We start from the raw sequence: 15,686 nt of genomic DNA, 5'->3' as shown, positions 1-15,686 counted from the left end.
AAAAATGTCAGACTCAAAATTCCCTAACTTTTCCCTTCTGTAATGAAAATTCCCCGAGTTTTCCAGGTTTTCCCTGTGCGTACGAACCCTGTAAATATCCTTGATTTTCCGTCTGCTTCCAACCCCTGAAAAACCTGCGTAAATTCTTTCGTTAATATTTTCCCACCCCTTCACCTTACGTTTTTTCCCGAAACGTTGCAAAAAAACCGCGCCGAGGGGGTTGAAATATCGGAAAAAGTCTGGGTAATGAGACAACGGAATAAGACGTGACAAGGATCCCTCGCACATCGGCTAACAAGTCGAAAGAATCCAGCACTGTATCCGGCAGCCAATTAGGTCTGATCGTGAGACCTCTGAACTTTCCTCTAATCTCTTTGCTAGCTTATAGCTGTCCGTTTGCGCTCAGTCGTGCGAACCTATCGTTGTTAAAGTGGACGGATTAGACGGAAGCGATTTTCCCCTCTACAAGTTGCACACCCTATTCCATCCCCTCGTTAATTCCCGTTCACCCCCGTCGTATGATCCCCAATCTACACGCAGGTTACGTCGCATAAATTTCACCCCGTGATGCACGCGGCCCTAATTGATCCTCCGCTAAAACTATCTTCTTTTCTCTTGTGTGTGTTTTTTACTGCTCCTCCTTTCTTTCTCTCTCTTACTTTTTTTTTTTAGTTTTAGGGGCGATTGATCCGGGACGAAACGATTCGGTCGAGTCACTCTCATCTACCACACAGTCTGTCCGATAGACGCGTAGAATCTTCCGGCTCCCCGAACTGAACCAATTCTTTTCTATGTGTTTACTCGCAATGGTCGTTTCACTTTTATCCTCTTTCATCCTGCAGTTTTAATTAACACCCAATTATAGTCTGACCGTAAAAATTTCTCACTAGTTATCCCTTTCATTTATTTTTAGACGCTATAGTAAAACCGATTGCGGTTTCATGCGATCTGTCCAGTAGTTTTCATCGCGACAAACTTCCCATCGAAAAAACAACAATAACAATTAACTCTTCGACCTGAAAACACTTTTCGTTATGTCGATGTCTAGCAATTTTAACAGGGATTTTTCCGAAATTTCATACACGAGCTTTTTTTTCAATTTACTGTAATTCATTGCTATAGATATAATTCATTACAAAACGTTTCACTTCATTGTTACAATTGTTTTTTTTTTTTTTTTTCTTTCACGTGTATCCGTTTCTTTCTCAGTACCGTTTACTACTTACAATTAGAAATTTACCTCGTACGTAAATTTTTACCGGTATTCCGTATTGCAACATCTACAAACTGAACTGAACTAAACTATCAAGGATTAAAAATGCGAACGTCCGATAGTAATGTAGAGAATACAAAGTTGAAAAATTCGTGATGTTTAAATGTTAATATTATCATTTTAAAGAATTTCGACAAGAACTGATATCATAATGAGTTGTAAACGATTTAGATTGGAACAATATATTATGGGATGAATTTATAAAGAGCTAAAATTTTTAGTAATAATAATAATCACAACATTTAACACGATTCACTTTTGTTGTACCTTTTGAATCTTTATTTCCTAATATTGTTTTCTTCATTTTAGGAAGCTCACGTTTTAGTATTAGCAAGGACATCTGTCAGGCTTCAGCTGAACTTTGGGTTATTCAACGAAATCCTAATTTTACGCAGCATTGGAGGATCGTTGACGCATAATCCGAGGAAAAAAAATAATATTACGAATATTATTTATGATAATAAAACAAATAAATTGTTTTAATACGGTTTTTTTTAGAGCTGGTATGGAGGCGTTTATTATTTATCATACGTATTCACTATCATCCATTCTTTATGTTGATGAATGATCGTTAGACTAAAAACCTTCCTGACTTTTAACTTCCTAATGAAATTGGAACGTAATAAACACGATCGACTAAATAATGCGCCGTGTATGAAACATCGAACTATAGATTGACGTAGAAAAAAATTAAACGCAAAGCATTTACGAACAGTTAAACATTTGAATACGGACGGATATAGCGTCTTACCTCTGTTGATTTCTCAAATTTTCGAGTAAATGAGAAAATTTATTAATCGTGATGAAATTTATGACCCCTATAATTTGCAAGATAATTTTTTACCTGTCTCGCATGATCGCGAATTAGGTGGATACCGTGTCGAACCAAAGTCGATAGAGATTTACAGAATTTCAGAAAAGAGAGATACGTAGGTCACATAACCGTATATAGGTACAATTATGACTGATGATAATTACAAATTGTTATTATTTTTCTTTTTTTTCAACGAATAAACCGCTACACATATAATCTCACACACAGTCGCCGGATTTTTTGGTGATAATTAAAAAAGGTCGCTATCGGATTTGTTTTTTTTTTCTTTTTTGCTTCTTTTTCCACAAATTAATTTTTCCGGACTAACAATTATGATAATATATTTATATATACGACGATTAAGTATTCATGTGTAATGCGATACCCAAATATTTTTGTTTTTTTTTTGTTTTCTTTTATATCAATAAAAGTTTTATCCAGAAATTATTTCAGAAGGAATTCTTCTCGTTCAGCTCCGCGGTTTGATGATCTCTATTCAAATACTCGCGCAGAAGCATTAATAGCATAGCACTTTTGTCAAGGTTGTTATGTGAACTTGACAACGAAGGTTACAAAAAAAAAGATTTGAAAAAAAAAAAAAAAAAATAGAAGAAAAGAAAGAGGAAGAACAACAACGATTCTGCTCAATTACAATATTCGCGCACTATTTAACTAGCCCCATTTTTTTAGCCTCAACTTCGTAGATCAGTAACCTCCACATTTTTACTACGAAAACTTCTGCCTCTTCATCTAGCACCTGTAAGGAGACAGAGTTTGTTTTATTTTATCCTATTTAACAAATCGAAATTTGAAAAACGAGAATATTCTGCCTCTCACCATTTGTACGTCATCCAGTATTCCCTGAGGAGAACTACCGGCCATTACTTTGCTACAAATGAAGTCGACCAGTGTCGGTTCCGGCTCTCCAATATATTCGATGATTTTTTTGTTTATCCACGGTCGTATTCTCTTCTCCATTAGCATCTGAAACCACGTTTTTTTTTTTCAAACACGTTTAAAATTGAGATACCACTATCACACGCGATGTTCTCTGAATCGATTCAATTACACAACTCACATTGTCAATAACAGCCCAATCAAGCTGATAACCGAACAGAGCATTTTTGTCAGTTGGTATTTTGTCTATTAGTGATTTAATGTGCTTGCGCTTTTCCTCCTGACTCTTGGTGCTCTCTTCCTTACCACCAGCCTTAGAAGCGTCTTCGTTTCCTTTTTTCTTCTTTTCCTCGCCATAATCTGCAACGAATGTAAAACAAGCGGTGTTTATTTCTGAAACGATAATTTTTCGAACGATAATATCACAACGCCTATTTTTTCCTACCTAGTGGAACTAGTTTCCTTTTCTTCGTGTTGTTAGTACCATCATCGTCGTCGTCGTTGTTAAAAACGTCCTTAACATCTATCCGCCCTTTTTTCTTTGGCTGATTGGCCTGCTGAGGATTAGGATTTACAGCGGAATTCGGGCTGGCCGGCGTTTTGTTGCCCGGAGTGTGATCAACTCCGCCACCGCCTTTCGCCCCTCCGCTGCCCATTGCGAAGGGTACAAAGTTTCCTAAAAGGATGCGAGATGCTCATGTAAGGATGCTCGAAAGCCAAAACTTGACCGTATTAAAATGAAACAGAGAAAAATTCAGTGTTTCTTACCGCCGCTGGATTTCTCCGGTTCGCTGACAAGCGACATGCGAGAGTCTTCGTCGTGATTAACGGGTAAAGATTGAGCAGTAGTTGGCTGCGATTGCAAAGACGGTGAGTTAATTTTATCCTTAATACTATCCCTGTCAACTTCACTAATATCGTCGTCGTTTCCGTCGTCGTTATCATCGCGATGATGATTCTGATGATGGCGATGATGACGTCTGTGGTGATGGTGATGACGTGGAGGTGTCCTCGAAGGAGCCTCTGCAGGCGGGGCGTCGTCAAAGTGAACACCGTCGTCACTGTCACTGTCGATCGGTTCCGTTTCTATCGGCGGCATCGAGGTCTCCTTTTCCTTTTTTACTGACTTTTCATCCTCCTCGTCGATTATTGTTATTACAGGTTTAGGCTTGTACTGTTCCTCTCGCTCAGCTTTTAACTGGAAACAAAAAGAACAGATTAAATGTTGTCACAATTGACATAAAACTGTTCAACAATGATTTACTAAAAGAACAGTGCAGTCGAATAGCTAAAGACAGAAATATGACATAGCGAAGTTTTCAATGTTCTACCGAACGAAATAACATTGCTTTGGCACAGTCGAATCATTTACTAAAAAAGTGACCACTAGTTATATAAAATCGGTTGAACAATGCGATTTTTTCATTACAGAAGTGTTTCAATAATTGGATCTCTTCAAAGCCATCGATAATTATGCTACTGTAGCTGAAATTGATGATTTCTTGAAAAAGTTTTCGAATTAAAGGAATATTGTTTCAACTAACTTCTACTGGATTAACTTCAGTCGCATTTTCAAACCTTCGTTAAATCATATTTCTCACTTGATAGCTTTTTGACAGGACTGTTCACTGTAAGTTTGTTGCATTCTTAAGCGTAGGGAAAATCAATCGGTTTTTTACCCTCTCAAATTCAGCAGCCGGATCTGTATATGTTGAATCTGCGTAGAGTTTGTCTCTGAGACGCTGCAGCTCTTGACGTTCGGCGCAACGATCACGGGAGTCGGCTTCGGCTTCAAGAGCACGTTCCTCAAGACGTCGTGACAATTCTTTGCTCTTGTAGTATTTAGTGTCGTCACGATCATCGTCGTAATCTTCCAAAAATTCCTTGAGTCGTTTTGCCTCTCTCTCCCTTGCCTCTTGCTTCGCCCTGTTTTTCTCCGCTTCCTTTTCCCACTCTTTCTGCTTCCTGCGCTCCCTAGTTTCCCAAGCTCGCAACCGTTCTTGATAAGCTGCCTCCTTTTCTCTTGCACGTCTCTCGTTCTTCTTCCTTTCCTTGGCCTCCTCCTCCTCCTCTCTTTCCCGCAATATTTCCCTTTCACTTTTTCGCGCCTCCTCCCTCTCTCGCTCTCTCTCCCTCTCTCTGTTGTCTCTGTCCCGTTCTCGATCCCTATCTCTCTCCCTTTCGCGGTCTCTGTCTCTGTCCCGCTCTCGCTCCCTTTCACGATCCCTGTCTCTATCCCGTTCTCGCTCACTTCTTTGACGCTCTCTTTCCCTGTCGCGTTCCTTCGACCTGTAAACGGATTGGCAAGAAAGGAGTTAGCTTTATCAATTAAAGAAGGGGACAAAAGGTAGGAAAATAACAAATGCTCCGATTTGCATTATCAATTTTACCTGGACTTTGAACGGCGTTTATCTCTCCTACTGCTAGCGCTGCTGCTGCTGCGACCTTTTGAAACGGAACCAGATCCACCGATTGGAGGTGTGGAAGGACTGCCAGGTTCCAATCCATCATGATCATCCTTGTTGTTTCCAGCCTCCTCTTCTTTCCTGTCCTTGCGTTCCTTTTCACGTTTTTCCCTTTCCTCCTTCTCGACAGCTTCCCGCTTTCGCTTCACTTGAGCCTTCTCCTCTTCCTGCTTCTATAAAACACAACGAAAGAAAGATGGCTGAGTTTTTGAAGCCAGAACAAATCTTGAGGATTCCGTGTTGTTAGAAAAGAAAGAACAAAAAAAAAAAAATATATTTGAAAAAAAAAACTAGAAAACTAGCAATCGCGTTTTATTTTTCTCGTGGCTTTTTAAGTTTCGCCAGGAAGACAAAGACTGTTGCACATTGTATGAATTATAAACATACAATTATTTATCCACCCGTAAAGAACCATCAGCAAAAATACGTGTCTGGATATTTAATTGTAGAACCTGGCAGCGCACATATTTGTATATAAAGACAAGACAAGACAAGGTCCTTCAAGGGTTGATTATTACAGCGATTGCTAGTTTCTTTTATGTACAGTAGTGAATAAATATCATATTATACATATATGTAAATATTGTAAGAATTTTTTCGTGTCGATGAGGTATACTCACTCCGCTGGAGCCTGCTGAACTCACGGCATCTTAACACGATATCTCGTTAACATATCAAGTACCTAAGTGCAGGTACAAACTTTTGGAGACAACAATTTGTGAGATACTAAACTTACGATAAATTTAAAAATCTAAGTCTTCTTCCTCTTTATCTGTACGCTCTATTTTTTTTTTTTTTATTTTTTATTTTTATTCTTTTTAATAATCTGTTTGTACTTTTACCATATATCCCAAGAAAATAACGCAACAGTATAAAATGACACCCAATGTACTCACAACATTGCATGTGTGCCAGTTCGAATATTTACCAATACTTTCTAAACAATAATTATTGCAGTATCAAAGAGGGGGATGATAAAAATGAATACTAGCTGACTAACATTTAGTAATGTAACATTTATAGAATATTTTCATTTTTGATTATGTACAGGTAAATGATATGTAAGAGAGATAAAATAATTATATATTAGAATAAAATTTTGATATACCGATCAGAAGCTGAGTTGTCGCAATGAAGAGAACCATCCGTCAAAACGTCAATCATTTGATATTGCTCTGTATCTGTCGATCAGTGACTCTGTATCTCACGACTCTTTTTCTCAACACTGAATCCTTCTCTGGCTATTGGCTATACGCGGCAGCTGATGCAGCAAACTGTTGGATATCAAATGCACAATAGTTTGCCCACCCCCGTAACGCCCCCAATCTCTTACCCTATCAACGCCGTTCTTACATTAATTTATTAGTTTTTTTTTTTTTTGTTCTTTTACACCCTTCCTTAACACATAGGGTGAGGCCAATCAATCGATCATGGGTTACTGTTTGGCTAATTGAAATGATCTTATCTTGGAAAAAAAAAAAAAAAAAAAAAAACTAAATTACTACTGAACATTATTATTATTATTTTTTTTTTCTTCAATAAGCTTATACATCGAAACTGAATACTGTCTTCACAAATGGGAAATTATTTGTCTTCAATGTTAGAATGATTAGAGAAAACCAATACTGAGTTCGTTGATTAATTTGTTTCAAATGACGGCAGAACTATCCGCGCATCCATACAATAACCCAAAATATTAGGCTAACGACAAGAAGATAGTAATTGTGCGAGGAGATGATTATATGGATATGATGCACAGTGGTAGAATTTGGATTTATGGGGGAAAAACACGCGAGAATTGAATTTTTTTTAGGATAAGGCTTGCAAGGATTGGCTAACAGAAAAACTACGAGAACCGAATGATTCTGTGGTGATTCATGGTTGTGTACTTTTACTCACGGTGTGAAGTTGACACGGTCGGTCAGTGTGGCGGTACCGAAGAACGTAGGAGCGCGTACCTAGGTACTACGTACATGTCTGATCGCAACGTTGACAGAAGCTGTTTACACAAAATAAAGACAACAACTGAACAGTCGCCACTTTGATGATAGAGAATTATTGTCAAATGTGATGTTTTTAATTTGTTTTTTTTTTTTAAATATTTATATTAAGTGAATAAGTAATTGAGAAAAATCTCTTCAGTTCGATTTGTTCCAAAAGCTTGTATCCATCCGTAGACTGATATAAAAATTGTGGAGAGAGAGAGAGAGAGAGAGAGAGAGAGAGACAGAGAAGAAAAAAAGAGGAGAAATTATATCAAAACGGAATATAAAAAAGAAATAGTAACATTCCACGCGACTAACAAACAGGTAATTAAAACAAATTTGACTCCGTGTTTATTAAAAGATTTTTTTGTATTATAAGATGCTTTTTTTTTAAAAAATTATTTACCTATCTTCAATCTATTAGTTAAATAAAAATATGCAAATATCTATGCTAGAATTCAGCTAAGACTGGCGCGCTAAGTTTAGCTTATCTCGTCTACGAGACGATCACATGTTAGATTTTTTCGGCTGGTTTTAGTTTCTTTTCTTTTTTTTTTTTGATCAAATTCTTTTTCATCATGGTTTGTTTTTTGTTTGGATATGCACTGACTTACCGACGAGGCTGAGGCTGCCTGCGAAAATACGAGGGCTGTGCTGTGATTAGCTCCCTTCAGAGCCAATGAATGAGCGAGTGAGAGGGTGGTCCCCACACACAGCATTCCTAGACGTACGTGTGCTTTTGCTGTGTGCGACGCGCGCTGCCTGTCATTATAATATACAGCAACGAGTCACGGCTCCATTTATTCAGAGCTAACGTACCACGCATTCATTCCATCCATCAATTCAATAGATTTACTCAATTACTCACGAAAATGAAAAACAAATAAAGAATTTCATCAACTCTCCGATATCGTTGATCCTAGATTTATTCACCCACTCGCGCCAAATTTCAGTCAATCAATCGCTCAGTTATTAGCTCGTCTCTGTTTCCATTGAACTTGGGTATTGCATGTGAAATAGTCAGCCGGGGAAATGTAATATTCGTTTTCAATTTTATCTTATTTCCTTTATACTTTGAAATCAGATCAAACAAAATTCATTGTTTCACTTTCAGATGAAGCCCAATTTTTCACCATTAGTCAAATGACTGTTATTCTGTTCAATCGATTATTACCAAATGATAAAAACACGCACGAATATAATTTCAACTGGATATTTTCGAATTCAATGTTTCCTTTTGGATATACTTATACGCACCTTTCTACACAATCATATCACTTTCATCTCATAAAAATCACGCATTACCAAAGAGTGGTCAATTTGTGGAGCAAACAAGCAAGAGATCGGGATACGACAGGCTTGGGATTGTTATTTGCAACAATAATTCTTAATTACCTTCATAACTTCCCGAAACTTGCCAATTTCCCGCGTTATCAGGTCCCGCTTGCTTTCTTCTATTTCCGCGTCGTCAAGATTCAACGATTTTGCCACCATTTTTGTCTGATGCTCCTCTGAACAATCAAAACAACGTTAGTACAGGTCTTTCTACACAACTGCTGAGGTGATACCAGATTTTATATAAAATAGACAATTTGATTCCAAATAATTTATTACCTGGGGCAACTTGAGCCATTTCCAGTTCTGTTGCATGCTCAGAAATGATCTGGGAGATGCGAGTAGTTGCATCCGCATCCATGACCCTCATTCCCTCATCCATGTAGTCGTCACCTTCATCACCGTCCAGCCCTTCACTGGGAGTTTCATCTTGCAGTGGTGATTGTCCACCTCGTAGTTTCTTTCGTCTTTCAGCTGTGAATCGGTATTATTTACTTTTGTTAATAAAAGATCCAAACATTGAGCAAGAGGTTTCAAACACGTAATTAAAGAAGTGTTTCCAACTAGGAAACCAAAGATTTAACAGTTCCAACGAATTTCAGGGTGCGTAAAAACGTAAAACAAATGTTTCAACAACATTTTCGCACCTTTGAACTGGTCCAAAACAACCTTAGTCTTGGCATCAACTTTGACGACTAATTTTTTAGTTCCGATCTCCATATCGTGAAGGAGCCTGACAGCCCTGAGTCCAGCATCAGGCCCAGCATACTCGCAGAATCCAAATGCTTGAACCCGTTTCCAGGAGAGAACATGGCCGCATGCGCCTAGTATATGACGTATCATAACATCTGGAGCTCTGTCCATGATGTTGCCAACGAAAACTGTCACAGGGGGTCCCGTCTCTCTCTCTCGCCGACGATTATTGTCGTGACGGTTTTGATTTCGAGCATAACGAACGGCAGGTGCAGATGTCTGCATCGCAGAAACAGGTGTTGGAATCATCTATATAAAATTTAAAGAAAAATAATCAAGTAAAAAGACGACATTGAGTAGCATAGGGTCTAATTGAAGTCAGTTAAGGTAGACAAAAAGATATATCTTGTCACCAAAGTATGTCAGTGCTACAAAATAGTGATGTGAACATAAACAAAAAAGGCATCGATTAATGTTTCAACAAATAAATGTGTAGAAACTAATTTGAGGTCATCAATGTTTGTATCAACAACTTACATGCGGCATTGGCATAACGCTTCCAATTATAGGTGGCGGAGCACCGACCATATAAGGCATCGGAGGCATCCCGGGAATGCCCATAGGCGGTTGCCCTGGGTACGACATCTTCCAGCGTAACTGATCAGGTTTTGCGTCAACTAAAATGGACAGAGTACTATTGTTACAATTGTCATAATCATAATCATTGGCAAATATATTTAGCATCAACTTAAATGGTCGATAAGTAATGTTTAAAAATTGATCTATGTAAGCAAAATTTATTAACTTCACTCAATCAAACGTAGCAGATAGTTGTATTCAATTGAAGGTCGATGCATGAGGAAAGTGTTGTCAAGGCAAGTATGCGGTGATAATGCATACGGTAAGGTTTATGAGGATGAAAAAGTACGTAGACAATTAAGAAAGTCAAGGGATAAATGTAGAAAGTGAATTTGATACACGAATGTACGCTAAAATTGTAAAACTAGGGGGCGGTATTACGTAGAGCAAAGCCAGACATAAAAATCAATGGAGGACCAGCGACAACCTAACCACGAAATTAGACAGTGTAATGAAATTTTCCTCTTAACTTACCGTTTCAAGTTATCGTATATTATCAATAATATAGAGATTTATTATCACCGTAGAAGTAAACCAGATTCAGCAAGTTACGTCATGACAATAAAACTGGCAAAATCGAAATACAAACTTTACCGAACTTCACCACACTGGCAATTGTCACAGTCGTCGGACATTGTGGCTTTTAATTCAACGATCTAGATGGCTGTGAAATATGTCTTAAGGCTGTGAAGTGAGCGCGACTCCCGCCAGTTGCTGAGGAATTTGTTGGAATGGCAATGGCATCATTCGTCGGTGCGGCTACCAAGGGGGGGAGGGCGGGAAAGAGTACGACGAGTTTAGTCATAAACCAAACGACATCAATAGACGAGTAGCCTTTTCCAAGCAAACCACTTGAACAACCACGTACGTCGGGGTCGAGTGAAAAACACGCAGAAGGTAGTTTCTCTGTATTATATTTTATTCGATGACGTTGAGCAGCTGCTGCCAATGGTCGTATCGCCATAATTATATTCTTTCGTACGTATATACATACATTGAATTGTTCGCGAATGAAAATATGCAGAATTTGAATGCCTATCGCATAATTCTGTGAATAGAATGCTGCTTTGACAAATACATTGTTGAAATACGAGAGGCGAATTGAGCGGCGCCATTTTGACATCACTGTTCGTCGGTTTTCGCTTCTATCGTCACTGCATTTCTATTTGGTTTAACAGAGAGACGGCCAGGGGACGGCAGAGGATTTTCGTTCGATAATCGAATCACGGGACTGCGGGCGTCTTTCTCTGATCATGGGGATGTAAATGGTGCTGTCCAAGGAGGAGGAGGTTGTTTCTCTGATATTTTTGGTCGCTGCCAATCTCTGGGGTTGACGAGAACTAAAGTTACAAGTCAGTGCTGGCAACTTTTTATATCTTCATTACAAACTTGCATGTAATTTAACGAGGATAAACATATTTTTTCCTACGAAATTTACCTCTCTTACACCACGTACTTCACCCGATATGTCTCCTTTCGATCGTAGGGTTATTTTGTGCTGTACGTTGCACTTTGCGAATTCAGTTTCTCACTTTACTCGCTTATTCACACTAATCAATATGAAACACTTCGATAACCTCAATGCATTCCACTTCCTAATACCCCGTCATTTATCAAAAGTAGAAAAATAAAAAATCACCGAAATGAAGCGCACCTTGACCGAAGTCAGGTTAGCTAAAATTTTCCAAATATTACATATTTCCTGACTTTCACTTAACGATACCAATTTATTCCATATAATTTTGCACAATTTTATACTCGCTAAGCGTCAAGTTCAATTCTATGTCTCCCCGATGTTTTTTTAGCAGCTTCAATGATGACAGCTGACGGGGAAAAAGACTGTACGCATTGTTTGATATGCAACAGCAAAGTTGGAGTATCAACAAGAAACAGCGTACGAATATTTGGATCAACTTCGGTCGGGTCTACGGAGAAGCCTTTAGTGAATACGATATGTTCTGTACTCGATGTAGAATTAACCGAAGACACCGCGCATTCTCTTGTTATGTGTAAAAAGTGCTTCAAGTTATTTAACGAGGTGGGCATAATTAAGCGATATTACGCGTAAACAAAATGTTAGCCACTAGCTCTTTCAATGATTCAAATTACTTATGTTTACTACAGATTGATGAACTAGAAGGCAGACTAGCTGAAGTAAAGTTGGAAATATTTACCAATTACAAGAGAACAATTGGGAAAGTGTCAAACATAATTTATCCAGAGGAAGAAGATTATAACGACCACGATTACCTTGAGAATCCTGAAACACAGAGCTCTGAGTCACCAGACAAGACCAAAGTCAACCAGAAATTGAAGAAGAAAGACGTTAAGAAAATTGTCGACAATGACGACACGATTAAAGTATGCGACAACAGATGCAAATAAAATTTTTGTTTGTATTTTAAAACGGAGAATTACATTCTTCCTTGACAACCAATTGTTTATGCACTTATATTTGGTTGTCGCAGAACGATGAGACATCCAAAGATGAACTGGGGGATTTTGGAAGTGAGGATTTGGCGACCGATCAAGGTAGCGAGGTTGACCCTATAGCTATAAAGACTGAAAGTGAGGAGAACAGTGAGAATACAGAAGGACGAAAAGCCAGTTCGAAAAAAGGCAAAACCATCAACAAGTCTTCAGAGTCCGTTCAAGAGCCGGTAAGTGATCAATGCATTGAATGAACGGAACTTGCCGAATCACTGGTTCAGTTTTTTTATTGAATATATTTTCAGATGGTGGTAAGAGTCGGCAGTGTTTACACGTGTTTACTGTGCACAAATGACGACGAACGAGGGACTGGTGACGCAAAATCAATCATGACGCATTTGAAAAATGCACACGACGCGCGATTGTACATCTGCGACATATGCAGCATGGAATTTCGGAAAAGGAACGAGCTTTCCGTTCACCTTGACGATCATGTAGCAAACGAGGAAGGAGACTTTCAGTGCGAAGTCTGCAATAGAATATTCAGCAATTTACGACTCTTCAGGATACACAAACGAATTCATTATCCTCAATCTAAATCTTGGCCATGTGAAACATGCGGAAAAAGATACAGGTGAGTTTTTTTTTTTTTCTCTGCGCAAAGCTGCACAATTTTGCTCTACCCCCGTTTTTACTTAAGTTTTACTCCGTTTACAGTTCGAGAAATTTACTCGAGGAGCACATCAACACTCACACTGGAGTTCGCCCTTATGTATGTGAAACTTGCGGCAAAGATTTTGCCTCAAAATACACTTACAAGGCGCACGTAAAGACCCATGAAGTACGGCCAAGGCCTTTCGAGTGCAGTCAGTGTAGCAAGTCATTTTTGAGCCAGCAGAACCTCACTCAACACGAACGAACGCATAACGGAGTAAAGGAGTACGTCTGTCATCAATGCGGTGAGTTTGAGCGCAAAATAATACTGAAATATGTTACAAAATACCAAAAATTGACTGGTTCCATCTACTACTGACCTGATTCAATTTGTCATCAGGAAAAGCGTTCGGCTCACCGCATAATCTTGAGGTTCACAACATAGTTCACACTGGTTATAAGCCGTACACATGTAGAATATGTAATAAAGCCTTTGCTCGCAAGGCGGAGATAAGGGATCACGAGAGAACTCATACCGGGGAAAAACCGTACCAGTGTGAATTTTGTGGAGCAACGTTTAGGTGAATATTGAATGAAAGGACTTAAGTCGGAGATTTTGCTCTGACTTGAGGAAATGTGGAGGGGAAATAATCACGAGGTTCATGATCGAATTCTAAGTCTAATATATAATATATAATTTTCAGTCAAAGGTCGAATCTGCAGTCTCACAAACGCGCAACACATTACAATGACAAAAGATACAAGTGTAACGATTGTGGGAAAGGATTTAAGCGGCGTAGGCTTTTGGATTATCATATCAAAGCAGCTCACACGGGTGAAAGACCATTCAAATGCCCAACTTGTACAGCGACGTTCGTTTATCCTGAACATTTTAAGAAGCATATGCGGATCCATACCGGTGAAAAACCCTATCTCTGTGAAGTGAGTTATTCAGTCGGCGCATCACTGCTCTTTCTTTTGAGTAGGCTAATATTTATTTTGACTTGTTTACAAATTCAAAATGACGTGTTACAGGTATGTGGAAAAGCCTTTAACAGTAGGGACAACAGAAATGCGCACCGATTTATACACAGCGATAAAAAACCGTACGAATGTTTAGTGTGTGGGATGGGATTCATGAGAAAACCTTTGCTTTACACCCACATGCAGACACAGGTAGAAAAGAAATTATGTTCTTCCGGGTATTTCGAAAAAACTGTTACATCAATTACACCTTATTACTTTTCCTCTTGTCAGGGGCATTTAAACGATACGATTGTCGTGAATCAACCGCGATTAACAACAGACGACGACCAAGTTATTACTTTACCCGATGCTGATGTGGAACTATTGATGGAAGGCGATGACAATGAACAGGTGTGCTTTTTATCTTTATAAATTATTTATGTTTATTTGATCCCTTTGCGTGATTCCCGATCCATTGTCCATTAACACCTTCCTGATGTCCTATCCTGACCTAAAACCAACTGTCCCTTTACTTTATAGTTTTGATAATAAGATGAGATTGATCCATGCAACTTTGCTTCCGTGACGCAGGAGACAGAATTGTATATAACTGAATTGAAAGATCACGTGATCATACAAGACGGTGCTCAGATATACCAGGAAGAAAATGTTTTGAGCATTCCATCGGAAGAGAATATTACCGAAGAGGCAGTTGAGCATCTCGTCGTTGACGGGCAGGTAATGAAAGCGTAAAATAAAGACGAAAATCGCATGATTTATAATTCAAAATGAAAGCTGAAATCGTAATGAATGATGAGACACGATTGAATTTCTTCTTTTTACAGATTGATTTTGCTGAAAGTGACGTAATGGGATGCAAAACCGAGGCAGCCGAACATATCGAGGAAGTTTACAGTTACAACGACGGCGAAGACGGCTCTACCATAGTTGTACCCACCACTTCGGAGTACGAGGAGATAGCGGAGGATAATAAAAATTCCGTACGGTTGGTGCACATCAGAATCCCGGCTTCAGCGGCCGATGATGGTCGGAATTGGTTAAACCTAGTACAAAACACATGAAGAATGTAAATTAACTTTTATAGTGCGGCGGCGAATTAAAATTGAAAATTCAGTAAACTGATATAAACTTTTGAAACAAAGATAATATGCCACTATCCAAATATATCGCTTGAAATAATACTGTAAAGGTTTCTTCATCCGCGACCTTTATCCCGAGTTATCGTAAGAAATATCCTTTATTACCTACAGAAAAGTCGGAAACTACTTTAAAACGAACTTTCGTTGTTCCGTCTTTTGAAATATTTCACCATACTATCTGTAATTTTGAACAACATTTATTCTATCAATTGCCAATTGCCGGTAAACTAGCTTTTCTTCTACCGTTCGATAAATTGATGAACATGTTTTGGTAACTTGTGTGCCGACACTGAAAGACATGATTTAACAATTCCTGATTATGAATATTATTAACGTGCATCAATATTCGAAGCTTTGATCATAAGCTCTCGTTAC

General features: G+C 38.5%; 2 protein-coding genes across 2 annotated transcripts; one reads left to right on the top strand and one right to left on the bottom strand.

Moving 5' to 3' along the window:
- Window positions 1-1,104: 1,104 nt before the first annotated feature.
- Window positions 1,105-10,795, bottom strand: LOC124309344 (RNA-binding protein 25). The gene is made up of 12 exons (XM_046772931.1): window positions 10,576-10,795; window positions 10,000-10,139; window positions 9,417-9,771; window positions 9,049-9,243; window positions 8,830-8,945; window positions 5,375-5,622; window positions 4,664-5,273; window positions 3,753-4,182; window positions 3,430-3,660; window positions 3,166-3,344; window positions 2,925-3,071; window positions 1,105-2,844 (listed from the first exon to the last, which is right to left on the bottom strand). Exons 2-12 carry the CDS (start codon window positions 10,105-10,107, stop codon window positions 2,752-2,754), a joined length of 2,712 nt encoding a protein of 903 aa, XP_046628887.1. The 5' UTR covers window positions 10,108-10,139; window positions 10,576-10,795; the 3' UTR covers window positions 1,105-2,751.
- Window positions 10,796-11,063: 268 nt separating this feature from the next.
- On the top strand, window positions 11,064-15,353 carry LOC124309345 (zinc finger protein 37-like). The gene is made up of 13 exons (XM_046772932.1): window positions 11,064-11,079; window positions 11,280-11,453; window positions 11,907-12,139; window positions 12,226-12,462; window positions 12,570-12,761; window positions 12,837-13,165; window positions 13,249-13,490; window positions 13,586-13,766; window positions 13,890-14,127; window positions 14,221-14,361; window positions 14,443-14,562; window positions 14,743-14,889; window positions 14,997-15,353. Exons 3-13 carry the CDS (start codon window positions 11,915-11,917, stop codon window positions 15,231-15,233), a joined length of 2,289 nt encoding a protein of 762 aa, XP_046628888.1. The 5' UTR covers window positions 11,064-11,079; window positions 11,280-11,453; window positions 11,907-11,914; the 3' UTR covers window positions 15,234-15,353.
- The last annotated feature ends 333 nt before the right edge of the window (window positions 15,354-15,686 follow it).

This window comes from Neodiprion virginianus, chromosome 7 (genome assembly GCF_021901495.1).
Source record: "Neodiprion virginianus isolate iyNeoVirg1 chromosome 7, iyNeoVirg1.1, whole genome shotgun sequence".
In the NCBI taxonomy this organism is placed as follows: Eukaryota; Metazoa; Arthropoda; class Insecta; order Hymenoptera; family Diprionidae; genus Neodiprion; species Neodiprion virginianus.
This window is presented reverse-complemented; position numbering and strand designations above follow the sequence as displayed.